Source organism: Antechinus flavipes, chromosome 5 (genome assembly GCF_016432865.1).
Source record: "Antechinus flavipes isolate AdamAnt ecotype Samford, QLD, Australia chromosome 5, AdamAnt_v2, whole genome shotgun sequence".
In the NCBI taxonomy this organism is placed as follows: domain Eukaryota; kingdom Metazoa; phylum Chordata; class Mammalia; order Dasyuromorphia; family Dasyuridae; genus Antechinus; species Antechinus flavipes.
The window spans coordinates 109,383,297-109,406,420 of NC_067402.1; the positions used below are offsets into that span (position 1 = coordinate 109,383,297).

Below are 23,124 nucleotides of genomic sequence, written 5' to 3' on the forward strand. Positions count from 1 at the left end.
ACAAAAAACTGTCATTATGGCTATGGTTCACATTCTCTAGTGGTGTCTCATCTCATTTTTTATTTGACAAAGACTCAAATTTAGATTACTAAGAATTAAATTAATATTGGTAGCTACCTAAAACCTGTGGGATTCTTGGTACCATCTTCCCCCTTTCCTGTTTCTATACAGTCCCCATTATAGAAGCTAATTTCATAAATCTGCTTCGTGGATATGGCCCCCAAAATTCTTAGCCTCATGCTCACCTTACTGATAATGTGTTTCTCCATATTTAGCTAGGCTAGTTCATAGACAACTGTTCCTTTCTTGCTTGCTGGAAACATCCAGATGTTATACTTCTGGCGACATGATCTTTGTGAACCCAAAGTCAAGTCCATACCAAAGTGAAGCAGCAGAACAAGAGTCTTCTGGAGGTTTCATCCTTTCACATATACTACCTGAATTTGTTGATTTCAAAAAATCTCAATGATGTTAGAAATGCATTACTATTATTCAATGTAACACAGAATAGTTATGCATTTCCCTAAGAATTTTCCTGACATATAACTTTTAAGTCAGTTGTTTCCCAATTCCAAAATAAAAGTTACAACTTTTTTCATGAAAGTTACTTACCTGTATTGATTAATGCATCAAAGTACCCTGGATAATCTTGATTTATTTCAATATAATAATCAACTCTCGAGACAGAAAATTCAATCTCTGAACGACTGAAGAGCCCCATTCTCCGCAAATTCCCCTCATATTTTTCTTTGTTCATTGGCACTAGCAGGATATATCGAGGCTCAAAATAGGAATGTTTCAAACTTCTCACGCCCTTTGAGATGAAAGAGAAAATGAATAAAATTGAAGACAAGGAAAGACAATTCACCTGAGGAAATAACTGAGTGAAATGTCTTCAGATAATGCTAAAATACTTTTTATTTTATTTTATTTTGTCAGCATGAAGTGAGCTGTTCCTCACAGAACTTATCAAACTATGTTGAACCAAATGAGATTACCTAAGTGCACTCCACACAAACAGATAGTTAAATCATTGTTAGGATGAGTGAACTTGCTCTTCAAAACTTGCTTTAGGAATGTGCAGAACTCTGTCAATAAATGCCAATGATATTATAATGGAGATCAACCACAACAGTCTTGAGGCATCTGAAATATACTCTTATTTGAATAGCATTTTGACAAGTGATAATGCTTGTGAATGTCAGGGGTGGAGAGAGGAAGGTGCAATCCTTTATTTCTGGTAGCAGTGTTGGGGAGGGAGAGGTTTTTTCTACTGCACGTTGTAAGCTTGTTCCCATATCTGCTGGCCAGTGATATGGGCTAATAAAATGTTAAGATTAAAATAGATTTCCTACATGTCATTTTTAATACTGGACAAGATTGGGATGGGGGAGTGGTAAAGGAGTAAACAGTGGTAAAAGCAACAAATATCAAGGAGGGGGAGAAGGCAAATTCAGGGGGAAGAGGGACACTTGTACTGCCAAAACTCAAATTATATTCTATAATGTCACTAAAACTGATAAAATATTTTAAAAATTAGGAATAAAGTTTCAATAGAATAGACCAGATAATCAAGATCTATAACCAAGTACATAGTACAAGAGCATTTGATAAAGTCAAAATAAAATGCTATAATTGAAAAAGAATTAATAAATAAAGACTGTTGGGTAAATTGGCTAATATTTTTGCAAAACATAGGAAATGATTACTATCTTATATCACTCTTACTTTAAAACATCAAAGATTCATGCCTTTATCAGGCTAGGCATTTCTTCAACCACAGATGATTAAAATGGTTTTTAAACACTGATATAGCATTTATCATCCTGGCAAATCTGATGATGAGAATCTCTAAAATGAAGTAGGTCAGTCCTTGTACCCCAGACCTAAAATATTACTGCTTCTATAATCAAAATGTTTCTAACCTTGGTAGGACTGACAAAACTTGAGCTCTGATGGCAAACCCTTTGATGATTCAAGATCACTACCACACAACCATCAGGCATAAAGTAGGACTTTTATGGTCATATCACATAGCCCAATAAAACCAAAATGGATTATGTATCTGTAAAAATTTAGTGGATAATGGAAGGCCATCGATTTCTCTACTATAGTTTGGTGAAAAATTCTTGGCCATTCATGACTTGTTAGAAAAGACAAGGATCCAAATAGATGAATTTGGCTGCATATGCACACATGCATGTGTATATGTATATGTATGTATGTGTATGCATGTATGTATACATATGTCTATGTATGTATGGGTTTGTGGGTAGTTGTAGCAAAAAAGAAATGCATTTGGAATAAAAAAAGCAGCAAATTAGGAAAAAACTCCTAAAAGCATCTCTGAAAAAGTCTTGATATATAAGATCTGCAGTGAAAAGACAAATCCAGAACCATTCTCATGGAATTACTATGATTGTAAAAACAGGAAAAAGATATGTTTACATAAAAATATTCCTAGAAGCATCATTTCTAATAAGAAAAAATTTTTAAAACATAATTTCTATGTATAACATTGTGAAATGACTAAACAAATTAAAATATAGAGTGATATTTAAATATTATTACACTATTAAAATGGTTATAAAGACTATACAAAAAAACAGGGCATGAAGTCAGAAATGGGTTAAATCTCAAGCAGGAAATGTACCCGAACCTTGGTAATTCCCTTCACTTCTTTGGGCTGACTCAATTTCCTTAGCTGTAAATTGAGAAGAGTTGAACTCAATGGGTTTTAAGTTCATTGTCAGCTTTACGGTTATGGTCCTAAATGATACAGGGTGAAGAAAGCACAACCCAAAGAAAAAGACAAGCATTACATTTGTTATCAGCAATTATTATTGCTGACTACAAAGTCAGCAATATCAACCAAAATTCAGATAAAAGAATGAGAAAATTTCAGAAGGGATCATGAAAAGACACGGGATGGTCTAATTGTCTCTCAGTTAAAAGTTAGTATGTGTACAATTTGTAAATAACAGAAGGTTATGTTACATATTACTTATTTGTCATTACTTATTTTGTCATATTGTGTTTTTCCTTTTTTCTTCTTGTTTATATATTTTAATATATGCACTTGTCAATAGAAGTCATAATATGTTAAATTAAAAGAATGGTTCAGTCTGTTAAATTTAACAGTATTTTTATTGACTTGATCAAAATTATTCAGTGAGTTTCATTATTCCTAAAACCATTGTATGATTATATTATATGATTATATGATTCAAGTTGACTTAAACCATTCTAAGCACTTTTGCATTATGACCAAAAATCCACATTTTTATAGCTAATAGGTTATTCTATATGATTGTCCCATACAACTATAGATTTTTTTTTTAATATGGTCTACTATTTACAAAACTGGACTTGCACTTCCTCTAGTCTAAATGAATGCAAAAGTCTTTTATGGTTATAAAATTCTCTTATTTAGTTCAAAATTTATATTTAATGCTTAGGGAAAAAATAAAATGCTTAAAAATTGTATTTAATGCTTAGAGAAAAAATAAAATCCTTAAAAACCCAACTGAACTTCTTAAAGACTTATGCCAAAAGCAATTTGTAAAATAATCAGCTGCTAAAGAAAAATCCTTGTATAAAGATTCAAGTCACAGACAGATAGACCTTAACCCTCCCTATGATCATGGATTCCAATAAAACATGAAATTAGACAAAATAGGAAATAGTTAATTCCATTGGGAATTGAAGCCACTGGGGCTCAGGTACAAGCTCATATTGTGGCTCAGAAAATGAATCAGAAGTTCATAAGCCAAATGACATTGCAGTCGGGTGTCTGGATGGTAAGATGGGTTTTGGTTATACTAAGAATATTACTGTGAAATTACATTGGTCAGGGAAATGTGATATGAGGTATCTCTTTATTTGATTGAGGGAGCAGGAATGAGCTCTCCCAACACAAAATTAAACCAAAAAAAAATGTAATAATCATAAAGAAAAGAAAGGAAGTTGTCAGAGAAACATTCGAATTGGGGAAAGGCTACTCTGGTGTTGTTAAATTGCTGTTATATTTGTACATTGTTAATCTAGGAAAATATACAATCTTTAAGATCATTTTATTTTATACTTTCTTGTAGTATCCATGACTGGCTGGTTGGAGTAGTAATCAATAAATATTTGTCGCTTGATTGGATGAAAAAAATAAAGGAAGAAAAGTATTTACCTCGATTTCCAAATGAACACAGCTTGCCAGGCCATCTCTTGCAATGCCTTCTATTGTATCCCTACTTAGTCCATAATTGTCCTTGTTATATTGATATGTCAAAATAAATTTTCCCTGAAATTCAAAAAAGAAATCATTTGGGGGTAGGAATTTCTTTTATGAAGAATTCCAATATAAACACAATATAGCTCTAATTTCTGGTATTAGACCCCATAAGCAATTCAGAAATTAAGAATTCTGTTATACTAATAACAATAGGACTTTTAAAAAATCCATATCATTGAATCATAGTAATATTAGATGTCATTTATTCCAAATCACATCTTAAGCATGAATCTACTCTCCCAACATTGCCAATACATGTTAATAAGATTATTAAGCTAAAATATGCTTCTTTACAACTTTATTCACTAGTCCCATTTCTGGTCTTTGCTGTTAAACAAAACATGTCATTTTTCATAAATAAGTCCTTTAAATTTTTAGGAATAGAATTGATGGAATCTGAATGAATATCAAAGCATACTATTTTCACTGTCTTAATCTTTTTCAGGGTTTTTTTCTTTTGGTCTGTTTTGTCTTTCACAATATAACTAATATGGTAATGAGTTTTACATGACTGCACATATAAAACCTATTTAAAATTCTTAACTTTTCAGAGAGGGAGGAAAAGGGAGGAAGAAAGGGAGGAAATTTGAAACTCATTTTTTTAAATGAATGTTAAAAAATTATATGTAATTGGACAAAATACTATTTTTAAATTTATTATTATTATTTTTTTTTTTTTTGCTGAGGCAATTAGGGTCAAGTGACTTGCCCAGGGTCACACAGCTAAGAAGTGTTAAGTGTCTGAGACCAGATTTGAACTCAGGTCCTCCTGACTTCAGGGCTGGTGTTCTATCCACTGTGTCACCTAGCTGCCCCTAAAATACTATTTTTAAAAAAGAAAAAAAGAAATTAAAATATTTTCTTCTATTAAAAAACTCCAAATACTTAAGAATAACATTTACATTTCCCTTGTCTTTCCCTCTTCAGGCAAATATTTTTAGTTCTTTTCCCAATAATTCTCCTCTGGCCCAGCTTTAAGAGCCTTGACTATTTTGGTTACCTTTTTTTGAATTTGAATGTCTGTTCTGATACCCAGAAATAACTACAATGTTCAGAATGGAGTTAAGACAAAGGACATTTCAACATTCAAACAAGATCATCGATGTGAATGTTTCCCCCAGAGATGCAAACTCTAACCCCACCCATGCTTGCCCCATCCTGTGTCCTTTCAAGAGTTTTTGCCATAGGGAGTTCACCTTTGGCACATGTGTTCACCTTTCTCACTTTTCTTCTGACATTTGTGAGAAGACCAATAGAGAACACAAGCTATTTAACAATTGTTTCTTGCACTTGCCAGTGACTAGCCCATTTTCCCTTTTCAATCACATATTACTCTGATGATATTCATTTGTTCCAGACAATAATATAGAAGAACATCTTGATATTGTAGTGGAGTTTAGTCACAAGGCCATTATGAAGTCATATTGGTCAGAGCAGCAACATGGAGAATTTGCCTTTAACTGAGGGGAGGGAGTAAAAGCGAAGAACTCCCTAAAGCAAAATTGAGCTAATTAGCATTTTAGGTTGTCATGTTACACAGCTGACTCACATTGGGCTTATGGGCCACTAAAATCTCCAGGTTATCTTGAGTTTTTGATATTAAACATAAATGGTCATAATTACTTAGATGAACACGATTGAGAAATAAGCATACATATACACATAAGGGTATGTTTACTAACTCATTGAGATACCTGTCAATTTATATACCAAAGGCGAGGTAATGTGATTTGTTAATCCACTTTGTTTTTTACAGTGTGAGTGATTAAATTAGCCTTTTCTGAATTATTAACTTAACTGAAGAAAATCTGAAGTGTGTTCTGGGGATCAATGTAATTACTGCAATGTCATCTGTGAATCTACAATTTCATCACAGAGAGAATCCTTCTTCCTTCCAGAATCTATGGGACATTTCCAAGAGACTGGCAATGCTTCCTCTTCTGCCTCACTTGAACTCAACATTCAGTGGATTATTAGATTCAATCCTCTCAATAATAGCCATTCTTTGAAACTTCAAGGTTATAAGAATATGGCTGTTTCTCATGTGGTGATGCAGGAATACAATTTCATAGAAAAAAGTAAGCTATAAAAAACTGTAGTGCAAGGTGGGGAATGATTCCCTCCAGTCTCATTTTCCTAAAGCTACATATGATTCCTTTATTCTTACTCTTGGGACAACTTCAAAATTATACAATTACTTTGGAGGAGCATGAAAGCAAATAGATCATTTGTAGCAACTAGAGATTTATAATCTATATTTAGATATATTTGTATGATAAATATGCTTGCAGTGATCTATATTTGCTTTAAATGCCTATTTGGAGTAAATATAGATTGAGTTATAATAATTAATTGTAAGTATATTGCATGAATAACAAAGTTGTAGGTTACCAAAAATAAAGAGTATAGTCTCTGGAGACTCATTCTGCATATGGATATAAAGTCATGTTCATAAAGATAAGTGCACAGTGTGTAATTACTGATAGCTGGAATGATAGAATTGCCAAAATAGACATGAAATCTCATGTGAGCAACATTGCACTGAGTCTTCCTGAGGCAGTTTTATGAGCAAGGGCTTTCACCTGGCTGGGAATTTGGATCACGTAAGGAATTTTAAAAAATACTTTAAATGTGTTGTCTAAGGACTTCTCTTCCCCTAGGTAAACTCTACAACAGTTAAGCTTTCTTATTAAGATCTGCATCTCTGGAAATATAAGGATATGAGAGAGCACAGATCAAGTAGACTGACTTCTGTCTAATAACTTCTATAGGCCTGTGAGATTTAGAATGTACTGTTAATACAGAATAAAAAGATCCCCTCTCTGACCATATAACCAAAGTCTTGTGCATGGATTAATACATAAGCATTATATTATGTCTGGTAGAATTTATTTACACTGAAGCCATAAAGACCAACTAGTATCAGGTATAACAGCTGCAGAGAAACAACAGCAGTATTTTCTTGATGTATTAAGAATAAATTTTCCCAAAACATGAGAAGCATTCAAATAATAATTAATTTGTCATTGCAAACAAAATTACTTGATTCTGGAACATCCAAAATTCTTACCACACATCGCATTTCCTCAAAAACTTCCTGAGAAACAAAATGATAATCAACTCGGTCCCCTTCACCAAAGTAGGGAAGTCTTGTGGTGTGACAGGCGCTGAAAGATAGAAAACAAATAATTCCATTAAATTAAAATGTGATGAAAAAGAATGATTAAAATCATTTTTTGGGGGGGGAATCAAAGTTGCATTTTAAAAATGATTAAGTTGATTCTATGTAAACAGATTACTCTTATTATGCATTAAGGAAATTGTTAGTCCTTGTTATTATCACACCTTATGGAATAACACCATAGAATTATAAAATTACAAGAGCCTGTTTGAAGACCTTGGAATCTTGGGCAAGCTACCTAGGTTTCATCTTAGGTAAAACAGAAATAACTTGTATTTTATCTATCTAAGAAGGTTGAGATGTTTCTATTCTGTACATTTCTCAGTCAGTTGACATTTTTGGGGATCCCAGCCCTTTGGGAGCATAGTAAACTCTTAGGATCTAAGAATTTTGAGCTGAAAAAGTCCTGGGAGGTTATTTAGTTAAACCCTCTCATATTAGATGAGGAAACATCTCATCCAGGAGGAAGCATCTCCCCTTCCTACAGAAAATTTATCTTTGACCTTGCTACTTCTCCTCAGTTATTGCCCTATGTCTTACATTCATTTTAATACATTTTAATGACAAATTTCTAGGAAGAGTGGTTTCATTCATTGCTTCCATTTTCTCATTCTTCAAGTATTCCTCAAGTCCCTTCACATTCTGCCTCCCAAGCCTAAGGACTCCACCAAAGTCTTTATTCAACTCGTTCTTGTTTCTTTTCATTTCTCTATACTGTTAATCCCGTCTCCTAACCCCCAACTCCTCCTTCTCTTGATAGTTCCTTCTCCTTTGGCATCCTTGACATAGTACTCTCAAGATTTCCTTCTACCACTCCTTCTTCTTGGTCTCTCTCTTCCTTATCCTTCTCCTGTACCATAAATGAAACCCTGCCAACCAGTTAGTAACAGTAGTAATAATACTTGAATAATGCCTTATGTTTTTTCAACACATATCAAATACACTCTCCTGTTAAATCCTGATTTCAAACTTCTCAAGTAGGCAAGGTACGTATTATTTCTATTTTGTCTATGATGAAGCTTAAATATAACTTGCTCCACAGCTAGTCCAACCCAGCCCTAGAATTCAGAACTCATGACTCATATACTATATTATACTGCTTCTTTCATTGCCGTGTTCTCTGGGGATCCCCAATTAATGCTAATATCATATTATGCAAAAAAGAAAATTTAAAAGGTAAATCTTCTGGGTGGAAAAACAACATCTAAAATATATTCCAAATCCAAATATTTTCCATTATTAACAATGCTGTTCCCTTCCATTAATGCAGATAATCAAGAGACTATAAAAGTTGTTTTTAATATTTAAAATTTATTTTAATATTGAATATTACATTTGGATTATAAACCCAAGACATCAAGGCAATTCTAAATAGAGGTAGTCGCACTACCTTGGTAAAAGGATCTCAATCAATCTGCAAGAATTTACTAATCATCTACCGTGCTACATGGCAGGCTTTGTACTAGGTGCTAATCCTTTCCTAGGTCAGTAGGGGCATCTGAATCAGTGGAGCAGGCTTTTTTGACCTGCTCTTATGTGATCTTTCCACACTGCTTGGAACAACTGATTGGACAGGAAATTTTATAGAATTTCTTACAGAGAAAACATAATTTGAATTAGCAGCATTTTGCACAGCTAAGAATGTGCTGGGGAAATGTTCATTGATTTTATCATGATTTATAGCTTCTACCCAGACAAAGGAAACAATGCTCTCATTAGCACAGTGGTAGCTGACAACACCTACATTTACTGTAATGATACCTTATGAACTCTATTCTTGGTTCATGAAAAAGGGCCCAGTCCAACTGGTAAATATCTGAAGCTGTTGCCCAATTGTCATTTGTAGAAACATTATAGAGTAGGCTCTCCTAGACAGAAAGGAAACCAGCGTTGACCGAGTGCCCACTGTGTGCCAGGTCCTGTGCAAGTGCTTTACAAATATTATCTCTTTTGATCCTCACAGCAACTCTGGGAAGGAAGTGCTCTGATTAATCATGCTTATGCTATAAATGAGGGAACTGAGGCAGGCAGCATTTAAATGGCTCTCCCAGGTCATACAGCTACTGAGTTTTTGAGGCTGGATTTTAATTCTTCTCTTATTGACTCCAGGCTCTCAATCCTTTGCACCACCAGATACCTCTCGGTAAACCTAAATGTAAACACCTCAGAAATCAAATGTGTAATAGAAAAAACACTGAAATGTTGCCAGAACTTCAAGTGGTAACACCAAACACTTACATGGACATTTTTATAATTTAAAATTTCCCCCCTAGGAAGAAATACATTTTTCCTATGTTCCTTAACAAGTCACAGTAAATTGCTATAAAATGGGTGAAGTTTTATTTTGTTTCATTTGGCAGATAAACAAAGATAAATGTTGAATTCTCACTGCTGTAACAACAGTCTTACCCCAAGGGGAGAGGAACATTCTATCACATCTCAAGGATGCTAACAAACTGAAGGGTGTCCAGCTATGAAAGGAGACATTGTGAGGTACTTTGAAACCTTGGTGAGGTTACAGGAACTAAACTCTGTTTAGGTGATTAATCAAACAATATTTAGTTTCTACAAAGAACTGGCTTCTTCCAGAACAGTTCATTGGTAAGGAAGACAGGTTTTGGTTACCCATCTATATATTTGGAAAGTGATTACTTTAAATAGTTTCACTGCTTGCCACCAGAGAGCCTAAAACAAAATATAAGTGTCAGATATTAAGGGTTTTTGTACTCCTGGGTAAAAATTCTCCAGTGCAGTGAAAATGGTAGCCTGAGAGAATTGTGCTGTTGCAGAACATCACCAAAGACAAACCAATTAAGACAGCAGGCCATTAAAATTAATGCTGTGTTATAGACAGAGGGAAAAAGTTAAGCATTTTAAAAATGGAAAACGCCATTAGAAGGTTATACAAAATTAAACTGAGTTTTCATTTATACAGAAAAGCAAATATGAATAGCTAGAATTTATATGCCTCTTTAAGATTTATAAAGTGCTCTCGTTTCATCCTTCCAACAATCCTATGAGTGAGGTGCTATTATTAATCCCCATTTCCCAGTCAAAGAAACTGAGGATGAATGAGATTAAGTGGCTTGTAGGCCACATAACAAGTAAGTGTCCAAGACAGAGTTTGAACTTAGGTCCTCCTGACTCTAAGGCCACCTATGCCCCCAAGCTTGCTGTGGTTTAGGTGCCCATTTGGATTTTCTTGGCAAAGATACTGGCGTGGTTTGCCATCGCTTTCTCATTTTACAGGTGAAGGAACTAAAGCAGAGTTCAGTGACTTGGCCAGGGTCACGTAGCTAAGAGTACTTGGTCTTCCTGATTCCAGGGCTGGCATTCTATTCACCATGCCACCCAGCTGCCCTTGCCACTGAGCTTCTAGGTGCTAATGAACAAGTTGCTCATCTATGATTTTAGTCAGGCAGATGGGTTTAATCACTGATTAAACACTTACTATGTGCCAGGTACTGTGTAAGCACAAGGATAAAAAAAAAAGCAAAAAGAGGGTCCACATTCTAATGGGGGAGACAGAACAGAAATTACTGTAATATAAGATATATACAATGTGAATAAAAGGTAAATCAGAGGGAAGACAATGGGGACTTAAAGAAAAACTAGGAAAAGCTCCTAAATAAGACAGATTTTGAGAGGAAATTTCTTTTCTTTTTCTTTTTAAAAAAATTTTTTTTCATTTTTTAAAAGCTTTTTATTTTCAAAATACATGCACAGATAGCTGTCAATATTCATCCCTGCAAAACCTTGTTTTCCAATTTTTTTTCTCTCCCTTTCTCTACCCTCTCCCCTAGACAGCAAGCAACCCAAAATATGTTAAACACGTGTAATTGACTTGGATTTTCAAGGAAGCCAGGGGGCAGAGGAGACCACCACCGAAAAAGCATGGCATCGGAAATTAGAGTGCCATGTATGAAAAGCAGCAAGCAGGATGATGCTGATGGATCTACACGAAGAGGAGTAGAATGGAAGAAGACGGGAAAGGAAGGAAGGGGCTCTAACTTCTAAACACTTCCTGGGGAGACAATGAAGTGTAGTAATTGGGGCGAGGGAGAGAGGATGTGGTCAGACCTGTGCTTTAGCAAAATCACTTTGAGGCTGAGTGGGGCTGGATGGGGAAAGGGAAGCTCAGGCCCAGAGCAGGTGTCCATGGTTATGCAGCTGGGAAGTGTCCCGCCCAGATCTCGAACCTCATTCTGTCCTTGAGGTCCCTCCTGAACTGCATGGCCTACTGAAAGTGTATAGGGAACATCTTCATGTCTCCATTCCCTTCAGGAGACTGGACACTGGAAGTGGAGAAGCCATCCAGCATTCACCAATATGTCCTTAGCACAGCATCCTGCACATAGCCCAGGATCACTAACTGTGTGGCTGATGGATGAGTGAAAGTGGATGGTACCCTAATAGGCCAGGATGGTCAGCCCAATGGCATAAGGGCCCAAAGAAAGGAAGGGTTCATAGATGGTATCTGGGTTCACCTCCAGTAACTGCTCTTGTCTAGAAAGTTCTCACAATTGGAGTTCAGGACCAAAAAGGGAGACTAATACTTGGAAAGTGGACATCTTTGCCCTTTTCTCTCTGGAATTATGCCAGACATTCTTTTAAACCGGTCAAGGAGCTCGATTAATTTTATTCTCTGAAGTTTAATTCTCACATTGTAATCTAATTTCTGTAGAATATAATAGTTAATTTATTAGTTGCTTCTGGGTATCTGAATTATTCTCCTCAGAATATTTCATAGTATTTGTGTTGGGAGTTTAAGTGAAAAAGATGACTTTAAAAATCTAAATAAAATGGGCCTATTCAAAATACTATTTGCATTGTCTGGACATGATTAATTTAAGAAAAAAATGGGAAAAAGTATTAGAAAACCATTTGTATTATGCTTTTCTTTGCTTATCTTTTGTTGAATTCCATTTCTAATTTACTGACATAGATTGCTAGTCTAAAATCAATCTCTTTCTCATCCATGCAAATAAAGGGAATAACTCAAAGAAACATGAACCACAATCCCATTTGACGTCTTATTCTCATAGCCTTTCGAAGAGAGCTTGGAGGACATTGAGGATGGCTCTAGCTTCGCGTAACTTTTCCGCGCTTTTATTTTGTTCTGTCATCAGGCAAAGTATGAGCTTCAGAAAATCCCAACGCTGATATGAGGGAGAGAAAAAAAAAAGCCCACCCTCCTTTCTTTTTCCTTTGTTGTAAAACACGCCACTCAGAGGAAAGACACAAGTGAAGATCAAGGACAGAGAGAGAGGCTGTTCAGTGTATGTTGAGAGCAGAAGAGCCTAATAGAGGGCTGTCACTAGTGCGAGTTTATCCAGCGAAGCAAGCCCAAACATCACAACATTGTGATTAATACTGACACACTGTGTTGTGACAAAATGAGACTGCCTTCAAACACCATCATGTTGCATTAAAAAGCAAAGAATATTCAGGCTCTGGAGAATTATTCTGGGCTGGCTATGAATTAAGTCATGCATCTGAAAAGTTACTGCCAAGAAATGCTGCATGGTGGAAGAAAGCTCTGCAAAAGAGCTGATATGCCTTCTACTTAACAGCTGCGGGATGTCACTGAGCCACATGGAGCGGCGGTTTCCGACTGATGGGGGTTGGGGTGAGGTGGAGGGAGTGAGGGGGATACAAAAGGAAATCTTTGGCTTCTCACTGCTTTGGGGGAGTTTCTCTCTTTTTTTTTTCCTCTGAGGTAATTGGGGTTAAGTGACTTGCCCAGTGTCACACGGCTAGAGGAGCTTCTCTTTTTGATGACAGTTCAACAATGGTCCCCATTTCCAGGTGGAATGGTCCAAGAATGGTGACAGGTGCCCAGTCATTACCAGACACTTAAGTATGGGGCACCGGCTCTACGGTCAGCTTGTAATATTAACAATTTACGCATGAGGACCAGTGTCTTCCCTCACTATTGTGCCCAATTAACATTTATTGAGGTTCCTATAATAACTACTTCTGGAAATATCTGCACGTCAGGGTTAGATAGAATATACTCTGCACAATGTTATGGTTGCTTTAAAATAAAATCCAGACTTAACATTTTTCAAGTCTTCCTGGTCTCATAAGGCAATCAACAAACTTACCCATATCTGAAGAAAGTACTGAACTGCCGGCAGAGTCGGTGAGCAAGTTCTCGTTTCCCCCCAGACTGTGGGCCAACTAACACCAACATGGGATAAGGAGCGTCAAGGCTGGGCAAGGTGCTGTAACAACGCAAAACCAGACACGTTTATGCTCAGTTATAGGCTTCCTAGCTAGGATTTACCAAATGTACAGATAAAACCAAGAAGGGGAGAGAAAAAAAGTTTTTAAACACCCTCTATGTGCCAGGCATTTTTTACAAATTCTGCAAGATAGAGACTATTATTATCTCCATTTTATAGGAAACTGGCAAGCAGAGATGATTCCCACAATCAGTTAAGTATCTGAGGGCATATTAGAACTCAGGTCTTCCTGACTCCAAATGCAGCACCTGATCAGTGGTGTTACCAGCTGCCTCTGTAATGATTATTTTTTACATACATAAATTGTATAACTACAGTGATCCTTTCAGAAAGCTAAGGAATTGCCATATATAATATTCAGATCAAAGATGCTCATAAAGTAAAAATCCAAATATATGTGTTAAAACAAGAAAAGGTTGAACTTTAGCTTACTTGGGGTCTTTAGTGAGTTTAGTGATGTAGCTAGGGACTAGATCTGTGATCTCCTGAATTTGAGAAGCCCCAGGTGAAAAAACTCCCTCCAATAATGCAAGTCAGAACCTCCTCTGAACCTTATAATCACAGAGAGTTTCCTAAGGCCCAAAGAAGCTACCTGGCTTGTTCCAGGTCATAAAATCAGCAGGTGTCACAGGTGGAACTTGAATTCAGGTTGATATGTCTCGAAGGCTATCTCTCTATCTACTGATGGCTCCAAGGCTCTCTCTTTCTATCTCTCCACTGTTCCACCTAGCTACCTCTCTCACATTGGCTTCTAAATGGAATCTTGTGCCTTTTCTTTCCAGTAATAACCTACCAGGCATTTTATTTGCATTTTGCTGGTATAAAAGTAAGGTTTAATAAATTAAAATTGATTACTGATTAAGATTTAACATGATAAACTACCAGAAAATTATAGTTTATAAACATTAAATTCATCAATCAAAGAATAAAAAAGAATTAAATTTCATTAATGGATACAATATGCGCCTTCCTAATTGAACACTGGCATACTGAAAAATGTAATTTTAAAAATTGGTTGTTACCTTAAGTACTAAGCCATATGTTCACTTATTTAAAATATATTAGCTCCAAAGAAAATTAAAAGGTTTACTTGAAAGATACTAGTAGATATAAATGGACATGACTTTCAGGAGAAGGAGTGTTTAAAGAGACAGACACAAAAGGGAAGCCTAGCTATGATATGGAGGTATAATAATCAAAAACTAGATGGTTTTTTCCCACCACTTACCACTGGTGGCTATTTGCTGATGTTCTTATTTTCTATCCATGCTAAAATTAGAACCCCTGAAAGCAAAGCAGCTATTTCTGATAGTTATAACATCAGTCTTTGTCCAGGGGTAGATCAGAAATAATCAGTCACTTGATTATCCAACTGCTGCTGCAAATTTTGTTTTATACCTATTTTTTAATATGAAGATAGCCAGAAGCATGAGACAATTAGCATCTCTTAGCAGAAAAAACAAACAAACAATGAAACCATAAATGTTCTTCTGTTAGGTCAAATTTATTTTTCCAGAAATACTCAAAGAAATGATAAAACATTTTGTATAAAGGAATGCAATGATCACATTTTACAATATTTGACACCTAGGCTATAAAACTGTACAAAAATTATGTGCTTTGTTAAAACTAAAACATTTTTACTTTTACTAGATTCCCAAGAACACAAAATAATGGAGTGAATTCTATATGAAGATCTGACATTTTAGAACTATTTATTCCAAAAAGTATTTTTTAAAAAATTTCTTTGGATATTGATAGAATTTTTGCATCCTATTTTTTTTTTTTTTTATCACAAGTGGTCATCTGTCCCAACAGGTTGTTTAAAAAGAAGTAAAGAAACTATTGCAAACTTCTCTCAAAGCTTAAAGGTGGTAGACCAAAGTCATTTTTCAATTCAACCAAGATGGATTTCTAATCTCATTTTTAAGCTGCGCATAATGAAAATGTTAGCTTTTCCCTTAGGCTGAGTCTAAAACAGATAAATGTGAATTATTATTATGACCAGAGAGCTATCCAAAAGATCCTTATTAGTTTAAAAATTCTTTGATAAAGTTATTTAGATGTTCACTTAGATGTTAATGAACACTTCTCAATGGCATCATAAGCTAACTTAATTCTCTCAGTGAAGATGAGGCCCTAAGTTGGAATCCTGCCTGGTGCAATCCACTTTACTGCTTCACGGCTATAGCCATCTGCAAGCTCTGTTTCCAAAATTAGAAGCCACTTTACAAATTTGTACTGTTGGTTATAAAGGAGCTCAGGATGATCTTTATTGGAGAAGCAGGAAAAGCACAGTCCTTTCTAAACAAACTAAGGTGGACCATTTTCTAATGGAGGAAAAATGGCACTACCAAGGAGAACAGCATCAGTCTTGGGCTGCTTTGCTGAGCTTGAGTTCCAGCTGTGGTCCCAAGTGGGGACCTTGGCTAAATGCACTTACCTGTCAAAGATCCTCTGTGGCTGCATCATGCTGTATGCAATGTGGGTCAGATGATCTTGAACGGCAACTACTTCAGGGGGAGGGTTATACTTATTTACTGCTTCAACCTGTTTCCAGAATTAGGAAAGGGGAAGGGAAGGAAAGTAGATGATGTCACCTATATATTTCTATAGAGAGAGGAGAAAGCTTTTTCCTAATTAAAATTTCCAATTCCTCATGGTTAGCTTATTAAAGACAGCTCACCCAATTCAGCTCCCGAAAATAAATGAATAAGCTCCTAAGATTAATGAATAGAAAATTGCAAGCAGAAATTGAGCAGTTCTTTATTTACTCATTTACAACTTATGGTTGACTGTAATGGGAAGGGGAGGAGATGGCTCAGTGGCTAGAGCACCAGCCCTGAAGTCAGGAGGACCTGAATTCAAATCCAGCCTCAGACACTTAACAATTCCTGGTTGTGTGACCATGGGCAAATCACTTAACCCCAACTGCCTCAGCAAAAAGCAAAAAGAAGAAGAGAAACAAACAGAAAAAAAAGAGGAGAGATCTGAGCTCTCCTCCCCTTCCCATTACAGTTGAGGAGAGGAAACAAACAAAGCTTTAATGCTGTAATCATATGTGAAAAATTTTGAAAACCCAATCTTTATCATGAAAGGAAGGAACACATTAAATTTATAGTTATAACAATCAATGTAGCCTGTTTTTCTAATCAATCTTAGTAAAGAAGAATAATGAAGGATTTTGATAGTTTTTCCTTTAAACTTCCTTTTTATTAATCCATGTGCAAAGTATTATTTAAAAATTTAAAATCAGAATCACAGAGTATTAAAAGTTAGGAGGACCTTTGCGATTTATCTATTACTAGTGGGAAAGGCACAAATTTTAGATTAAATAATGACATAACCTATATTTTAATATGGAGATAAAATGCACCAAAACTAATAAAAAGTTTTATTTAAGTATTAGAAAATTTTTTAAATTTTATATGAAATCAAGGAGGGAAATTTATCAACAAGATAGATTAATTCAACTAAATTGACAACTATTAATCATTTATTAGGTGTCAAGTCAGGGAGATTTAAAACAAAGCATCATGGAGGATTGGACTTTGATATTTGGGTAGAGATATCATGGGTGGAAGAGGGAAGAACAACATTCCAAAAGCATGGAGATCTGAGTATGTCTGCTCAGCGAGGAGAGAATGGTACATTTGGTTTCAAGTAGTGCAATCAGTTTAAATGGGTTAAGGAAAAGAATAGGAAACAGGAAATTCTAAATACTGTTGGAAAAGTAAGGTACCATCAATGTGAGGACCTTGCAGACCAGAAAAAGAAGGCTGTACTTTCCTCAGCAGGAGCCACTGAATACTTTTGAGCAAAGGAATTATATGATACATATGAGAAAAGTTATTCTGGTAATTGGATAAAGGATGGATTAGAAGGGAATTCACTAGAGGTTGGAAGAGCAATTGGGATCTGTTCCAAGAGTCTAGGCAGATATTAAAGAAAACCTGTATTGAGGAGATAATGAAAACAAGAAGGGGGTAAGATGCATAAAATATTGCAAAAGTGGGACTTAAAGAACTTGATCTTTAAGGAGAGGCAAGGCAAAAAAAAGAATTAAAAATAGCCCTGTGGTTTTATGACAAGCTAACTTTGGGACATGCTGAATGTGAGGTTCCATTAGAACCCACGGGAAAGGGGCCCTATAGAGCACATGGAGATGGGGTCTAGGTAAAAGATCTAGGTCAAGAAATATAGATGGCAATAGAAGTCACAGGGAATGGATGAGAATGGCAATGGAGAGCAAAAAGAAGGCTAAGGCTGACTTTTATAGAAGGATCATTTTCAGAAAAAGAAAGAGAAGCAAAAATGTCTCAAAGTAGAGCAGAAGAGTACTAAATATAAGGGTGTGATCAACTGCAGTGATGAAACTGTAGAGAGATCAAAGGAGATGAGACCTTTATAAAATGCCAATGAATTTGACAACCAGAGGGCCACTGACTTTCGCTGGAGAAGTTTTAGTAAAGTGGTGGAGGTGGATGCCATGTTAGAAGAGGAGAACAGAAGGTGAGAATGGAAACATGGAGTATAGGCATTTTTTTCTAAGAGATTATCAGTGAAGAGATAGGATGGTAAATGGAAGGGTCAAGGAAAGACTTGTTTAGGATTGGGACAAACTGTATGTTTGTGAACAAGTAGGAAAGAGGAGATTGAAGAATATCAAGAAAGAGAAGCATTTGTCTCTGGAACCAGAGTAAAGTATTGGAAAGGGAGAAGACAATATGATTAGGGGAATAGTTGAAAATATTGGCCCAATTAGGGAATAAATATATCACTTTTGTGATCAAAAAGAAGGAAAAGTAATGGGAGGTATTAAGAAGTTATGAGAAATGGAGGAGAGGAGATAATAGAGTTAAGGAATTTACATAAAACAGCCTTGGTATTCTCTGAAATAAGAAGCTAGATCTCCCATAAAGTGGGTATAAAAGGAGTTAAAGAAAAATATTGGATGATAGCTATGAAAAATGAAACAGATTATTGATAAGAGTATAGTAGAAGGACTGGAGCGTAGCAAGAATCCCACTGAGATTATGTGCCAAAAATTATCAGTGAAATATTAGGTAAAATCAGTTTGAATTTGTGACTTTCTCCCACAAAACTCAGTAGCAGCTAAAGCAGAAATAAAGGAATAGGACTCTGGGGACTGAACAGGAACAATGTTTCACAGGTAAAGAATTTTAGGAAGCTGAGGATTAAAAGGATTCAAGGATCACTAGATTCTGATTACTACCCCTAAAATCTTAGATTTCTTCACTTTCAGTCATTTTTGGTAGTGAAGCATTACAGTGATAAATCACTGGGTTAAGGCAACATGATTTAATTTTATTCAATTGCGTAATTTATTTTTTTTATTTTAAAAGTTCTAAGAATATCATAATTGCCGGGCTTCCAGGTTTGTTTCATGCACCACCTTCTAATGGAATACTTTCTTTATCTTCCTAGTTGTGAGTGCTTTCTCTCCAAACTATCATGGATAAACTTATCCATTCACATACTGTATCTTTTGAAAAGAATACAATCTTCTTGAAGGCAAAGGATGTTTTGCATTTTGTCTCTACATTCCTGGAACCTAGCATAGCATCTTGCATATGTTAGGAAATTTTAAAATCCTTATGGAATTGGACTGGATGGAACCACTAAAGGTTTAGTCCATGACTTTTAGTCATGGTGGCTGAGAAGATGGTAGCACCATCCATTAGGAATGTGAGAGTGTGGACAGTTTTAGAGGAAAAGATGAGTTCAATTTTGAATATGTTGGACTGGAGGCTTAGGAAGGATATTTAGATGGTGATGCTCAGCAGGCAGTTAAAAACATGGCACTGGTGCTTTAGGGAGAAAGATAGTTTTGGGAGCCAGACATAGAGAGGAGAAAACTTGAAAACATGGAAGTAAGTTCCCTAAGTGAAGAGCTAAAAGAAGAGCCAAGATTAGGACTTAGAGGGAATCTCCACATTTAGGGGGCAAGAGGAGAAAGACGAACCTGAAAAGAACAAAAAATGGTCACAAACAAGTAGAGAAACCAAAATAAGATAACACAAAATAAAAAAAAGGCAAAGGGACAAATCCTAGGATTTGTACTTGGTCTTATATTGTTTACATTTTTATCAGAGACTTGGGTAAAGACATAAATGGTATATATGTTAAATTTATAAATGACATCAAACCAGGAGGAAACGGTAACACAGGGGATGACAGAATCCAAAATGATCTTGATAGGTTTAGGCTGATTTTAATAATATTAAGTTCAATTGGAATAAATGTAAATTCTTGCACCTGGGTACAAAAAAAATCAACTTCACAAATATAAAATGAGAGCGATATTACTATACAACAGCTATTCTGGGGGAAAAAACATCTGGTGGTTGTAGTGGCCTATGAGCTTCCTATGGATAAGCAATGCAAAGCAATGTGGAGATCCCCTAAAACGCAATCTTTGGGCTGCACTAAGAAGGATAATAGTTTCAAGGAATAGGGCAGTGATACTTTCAGAATTCTATCCGAACTGGTCCAAAGTGTGATGTTCAGTTCTGAGCACCAGAGTTTAAGAAAGCAAAGTGAAAAGCAAATATAGCATCTAGAGAAAGGGAATCATGATATGAAGGGCTTAGAGTCCATGCTCTATATGGACTCTATATATCCATATGAGGATAATTGAATAAACTGGGCATAGTCAATCTTGAAAAGAGAAGACTAGGGGAGGATATGACAGGAGGGAATAAAGGGTAGTTATCAGACTTGCTCCAGAGGGCAGAATCATGAACAATCAGAGGAAGTTGTAAAAGAGCCAATTTTGGTTTGATTTCAGGAAAATTTTCCTATGATTTAGAGCTGTCTAAGAATGGAATGGGCTGCATTGAAAGGCAACTGGGGGAGGAAGGTGGGCAGCTTGGTGGCACAGTGGTCAGAGCACCAATCCTGGACTCAGGAGGACCTGAGTTCAAAGTGGTCTCAGATGCTTGACACTTCCTGGCTGTGTGACCCTGAGCAAGTCACTTAACCCCAATTGCCTTGCAAAAAAAAGAAAAAAGAAAGGCAAAGGATTCTTCCTTCTTGGAGGCTCTAAGTAGAAGCTGAATGACTCTTTGTTGGGCATGTTATTGTTGGGATTCTTTTCATGCATGAATTGATATTATATGGCTCTCAAGATCCCTCCTAATTCTCAAGTTCTATAATTCTATGAATTATATATCAGACCTTAAGGACAATACCTTTTCTTCCACTTTAATCTTCCTCCGATCTAATTCTGTTAGTCGAGGTAACGTGAAAAGGACAAAGAGCCAATAGTCAGATTTCTCCTGTCAAGAAAATGAGGGAGAATTCTCAGTTATTTTCTCACATAAACAAACCCAAGAATCCTCTGCTGACTTTGCTGACCTTTCAACCTTTCCTCCATTCCACCAAAGTCACTCAATAATGTTATCTCTCTCCATTGTCTTCTAACTCAGTGGTTCTCCAATTGTGGTCCAGAAAATCCTGGGAGTCTCAAACCCTTTCAGAGGGTCTACATATTCAAAATTATTTTTATTTGTAACATGTAACATATCTATAAATATAACCCACATCAACAAAAACTCTTTGGATAGGTCCTTAATGATTTTTAATAGTAGAAAAATATTGAGAACAAAAGTTTGAGAACCACAGTTCTAAGACAGTCAATCAAGTATCTTCTGTGCTCTCTCTCAGCCACACATTACTGACATACACAAGCTTGTGAATGTATATATTTCTCTGTACAAGAGACCATTGTTGGAAAAACCCAATTGCTTGGGCAAGTCAGTATTTGAATGATATGTGAAAAGCCCACCTCAGAATGGTAATGTGGGGGTGCAAACTTAATTAAAAGAAAGTAACTGTGCATGTGTTTGTGCAAGTGGCTGTCAGAGGGAATGTGTGATAGGAATGTATATAAGCTCTTAGTGAGACTTAAACCTCAAACTCTATTAATATCTGTCCGATAGTGGTTGACATTATTCTATATAAGAGTGATTTTGTTTAGGGCAAAAATTTGGCATTGTCTATTCCCCCCCCCTTTTTTTTTTTTAAAGATAATGGTAGATAAAACATTGACATTTTATAAAACATTGGTGAAGAATAAGTGAATCTGTATAGCTAGGTAGGAGAGACAGAAAATGAGTGACTAAATAGATTTACAGAAGTGAAAAGATGAGCAAGTGGGCAAACATAGTAACTGAAAAAAGGATAAGGGAAGGAGGGCTAGGGATATTTATTTACTTTGTACTAATTTCACAGCAAATAAGATGCTCTTTCCCAGAAAATAAGCACAGAGATCTATTATTGTAGATTCTTTTCCTTATTATTACAATATGTTCTTTCTAAACCATTGAATTCTTGGCCAATCCAAAGAATCATTAATCTACAACATCAATAGCTTCTCTAGAAAATCTTTAATAACACTCAGGGTGAGAGACAAACAATCCCTAAAACATCAAGTTCGATATTCAGTACTGGACTCTGCTTTCAGTGGAAATTACATGACCTTAAAATTTTAGGCAGCAAAGATTTGGGGAAGGGCTGAAATTATCTATACTATGAAAAAGAGAGGGGCAGTGAGGTGGAATAACAAATAAAATGTCAGGCCTGGAGTCATTTATCAGCTGTGTGATACTGGGCAAGTCATTTAACCGTATTTATCTCAGTTTTCTCATCTGTAAAATGAGCAAGAGAAAGAAATGGCAAACTACTCCAGTATTCTTTCCAGGAAAACCCCAGATGAGGTCACAAAGAGTTGGACATGACTAAAAAACAATTAAACTGACAAGAAAAAGGTGATCAAATAGAGAAAATAATTCTGGTTTTAATAGCAAACAGTTTGAAAGTTATTTGTCACTCAGACTTCCTAAATATTCCTAAGATGGGGTGATAAAGATGGATACATTTATATTTCTTTATATTCTTTACAAAAAGTTCTGCTTAGAGATAATTGATTCAATCAAAACTCATTTAATTTCCTTCTAGTATCTTTGCATCTTACCTGAAGAGGGTTTTTTAAAAGATTGAGCACCCGGAGAAGTGGCAGATTTTCAATGTGTTTTATTTCACTCAACTCTGCAATCTGTTTAATCATAGAAACACAATATTACACAAAAGTAAATAATAGAAATAAAAAAATTGGAGGTGTCATTAAGGTCTTTTCAATTCAGCATGCTACAAACATTACTCTGTTGTTTGAAATGTGTAGGGCTAGAAAAAATACATACATTAGCTTCTACAAAATGGGAACTCTCATCCAGAAGCACACTTTTTTTTTTTTAAACTCCTTTGGGCAATGAATAGCCAAATATGGGTTCTGATATTTTATACTTTATTCATATTTATTTTGAGTTAAAAATCAAATAAAGTGAGTAGATTAGGAAACATTCCAAATTAAAAAAACTTATGGGGCT

The 23,124-nt window shown here is 35.6% G+C and overlaps 1 protein-coding gene across 1 annotated transcript in view; it reads right to left on the reverse strand.

Moving 5' to 3' along the window:
- Window positions 1-23,124, reverse strand: part of LRGUK (leucine rich repeats and guanylate kinase domain containing) — a 123,761-nt gene that overhangs the window by 70,313 nt on the left and 30,324 nt on the right. Inside the window, exons 8-14 of the mRNA XM_052001555.1 lie at window positions 22,713-22,793; window positions 20,929-21,015; window positions 16,158-16,264; window positions 13,574-13,693; window positions 7,356-7,452; window positions 4,181-4,294; window positions 613-814 (exon numbers count right to left, since the gene is read on the reverse strand). Coding sequence (XP_051857515.1) covers window positions 613-814; window positions 4,181-4,294; window positions 7,356-7,452; window positions 13,574-13,693; window positions 16,158-16,264; window positions 20,929-21,015; window positions 22,713-22,793 — 808 coding nt within the window. The remainder of the gene's footprint in view (window positions 1-612; window positions 815-4,180; window positions 4,295-7,355; window positions 7,453-13,573; window positions 13,694-16,157; window positions 16,265-20,928; window positions 21,016-22,712; window positions 22,794-23,124) is intronic.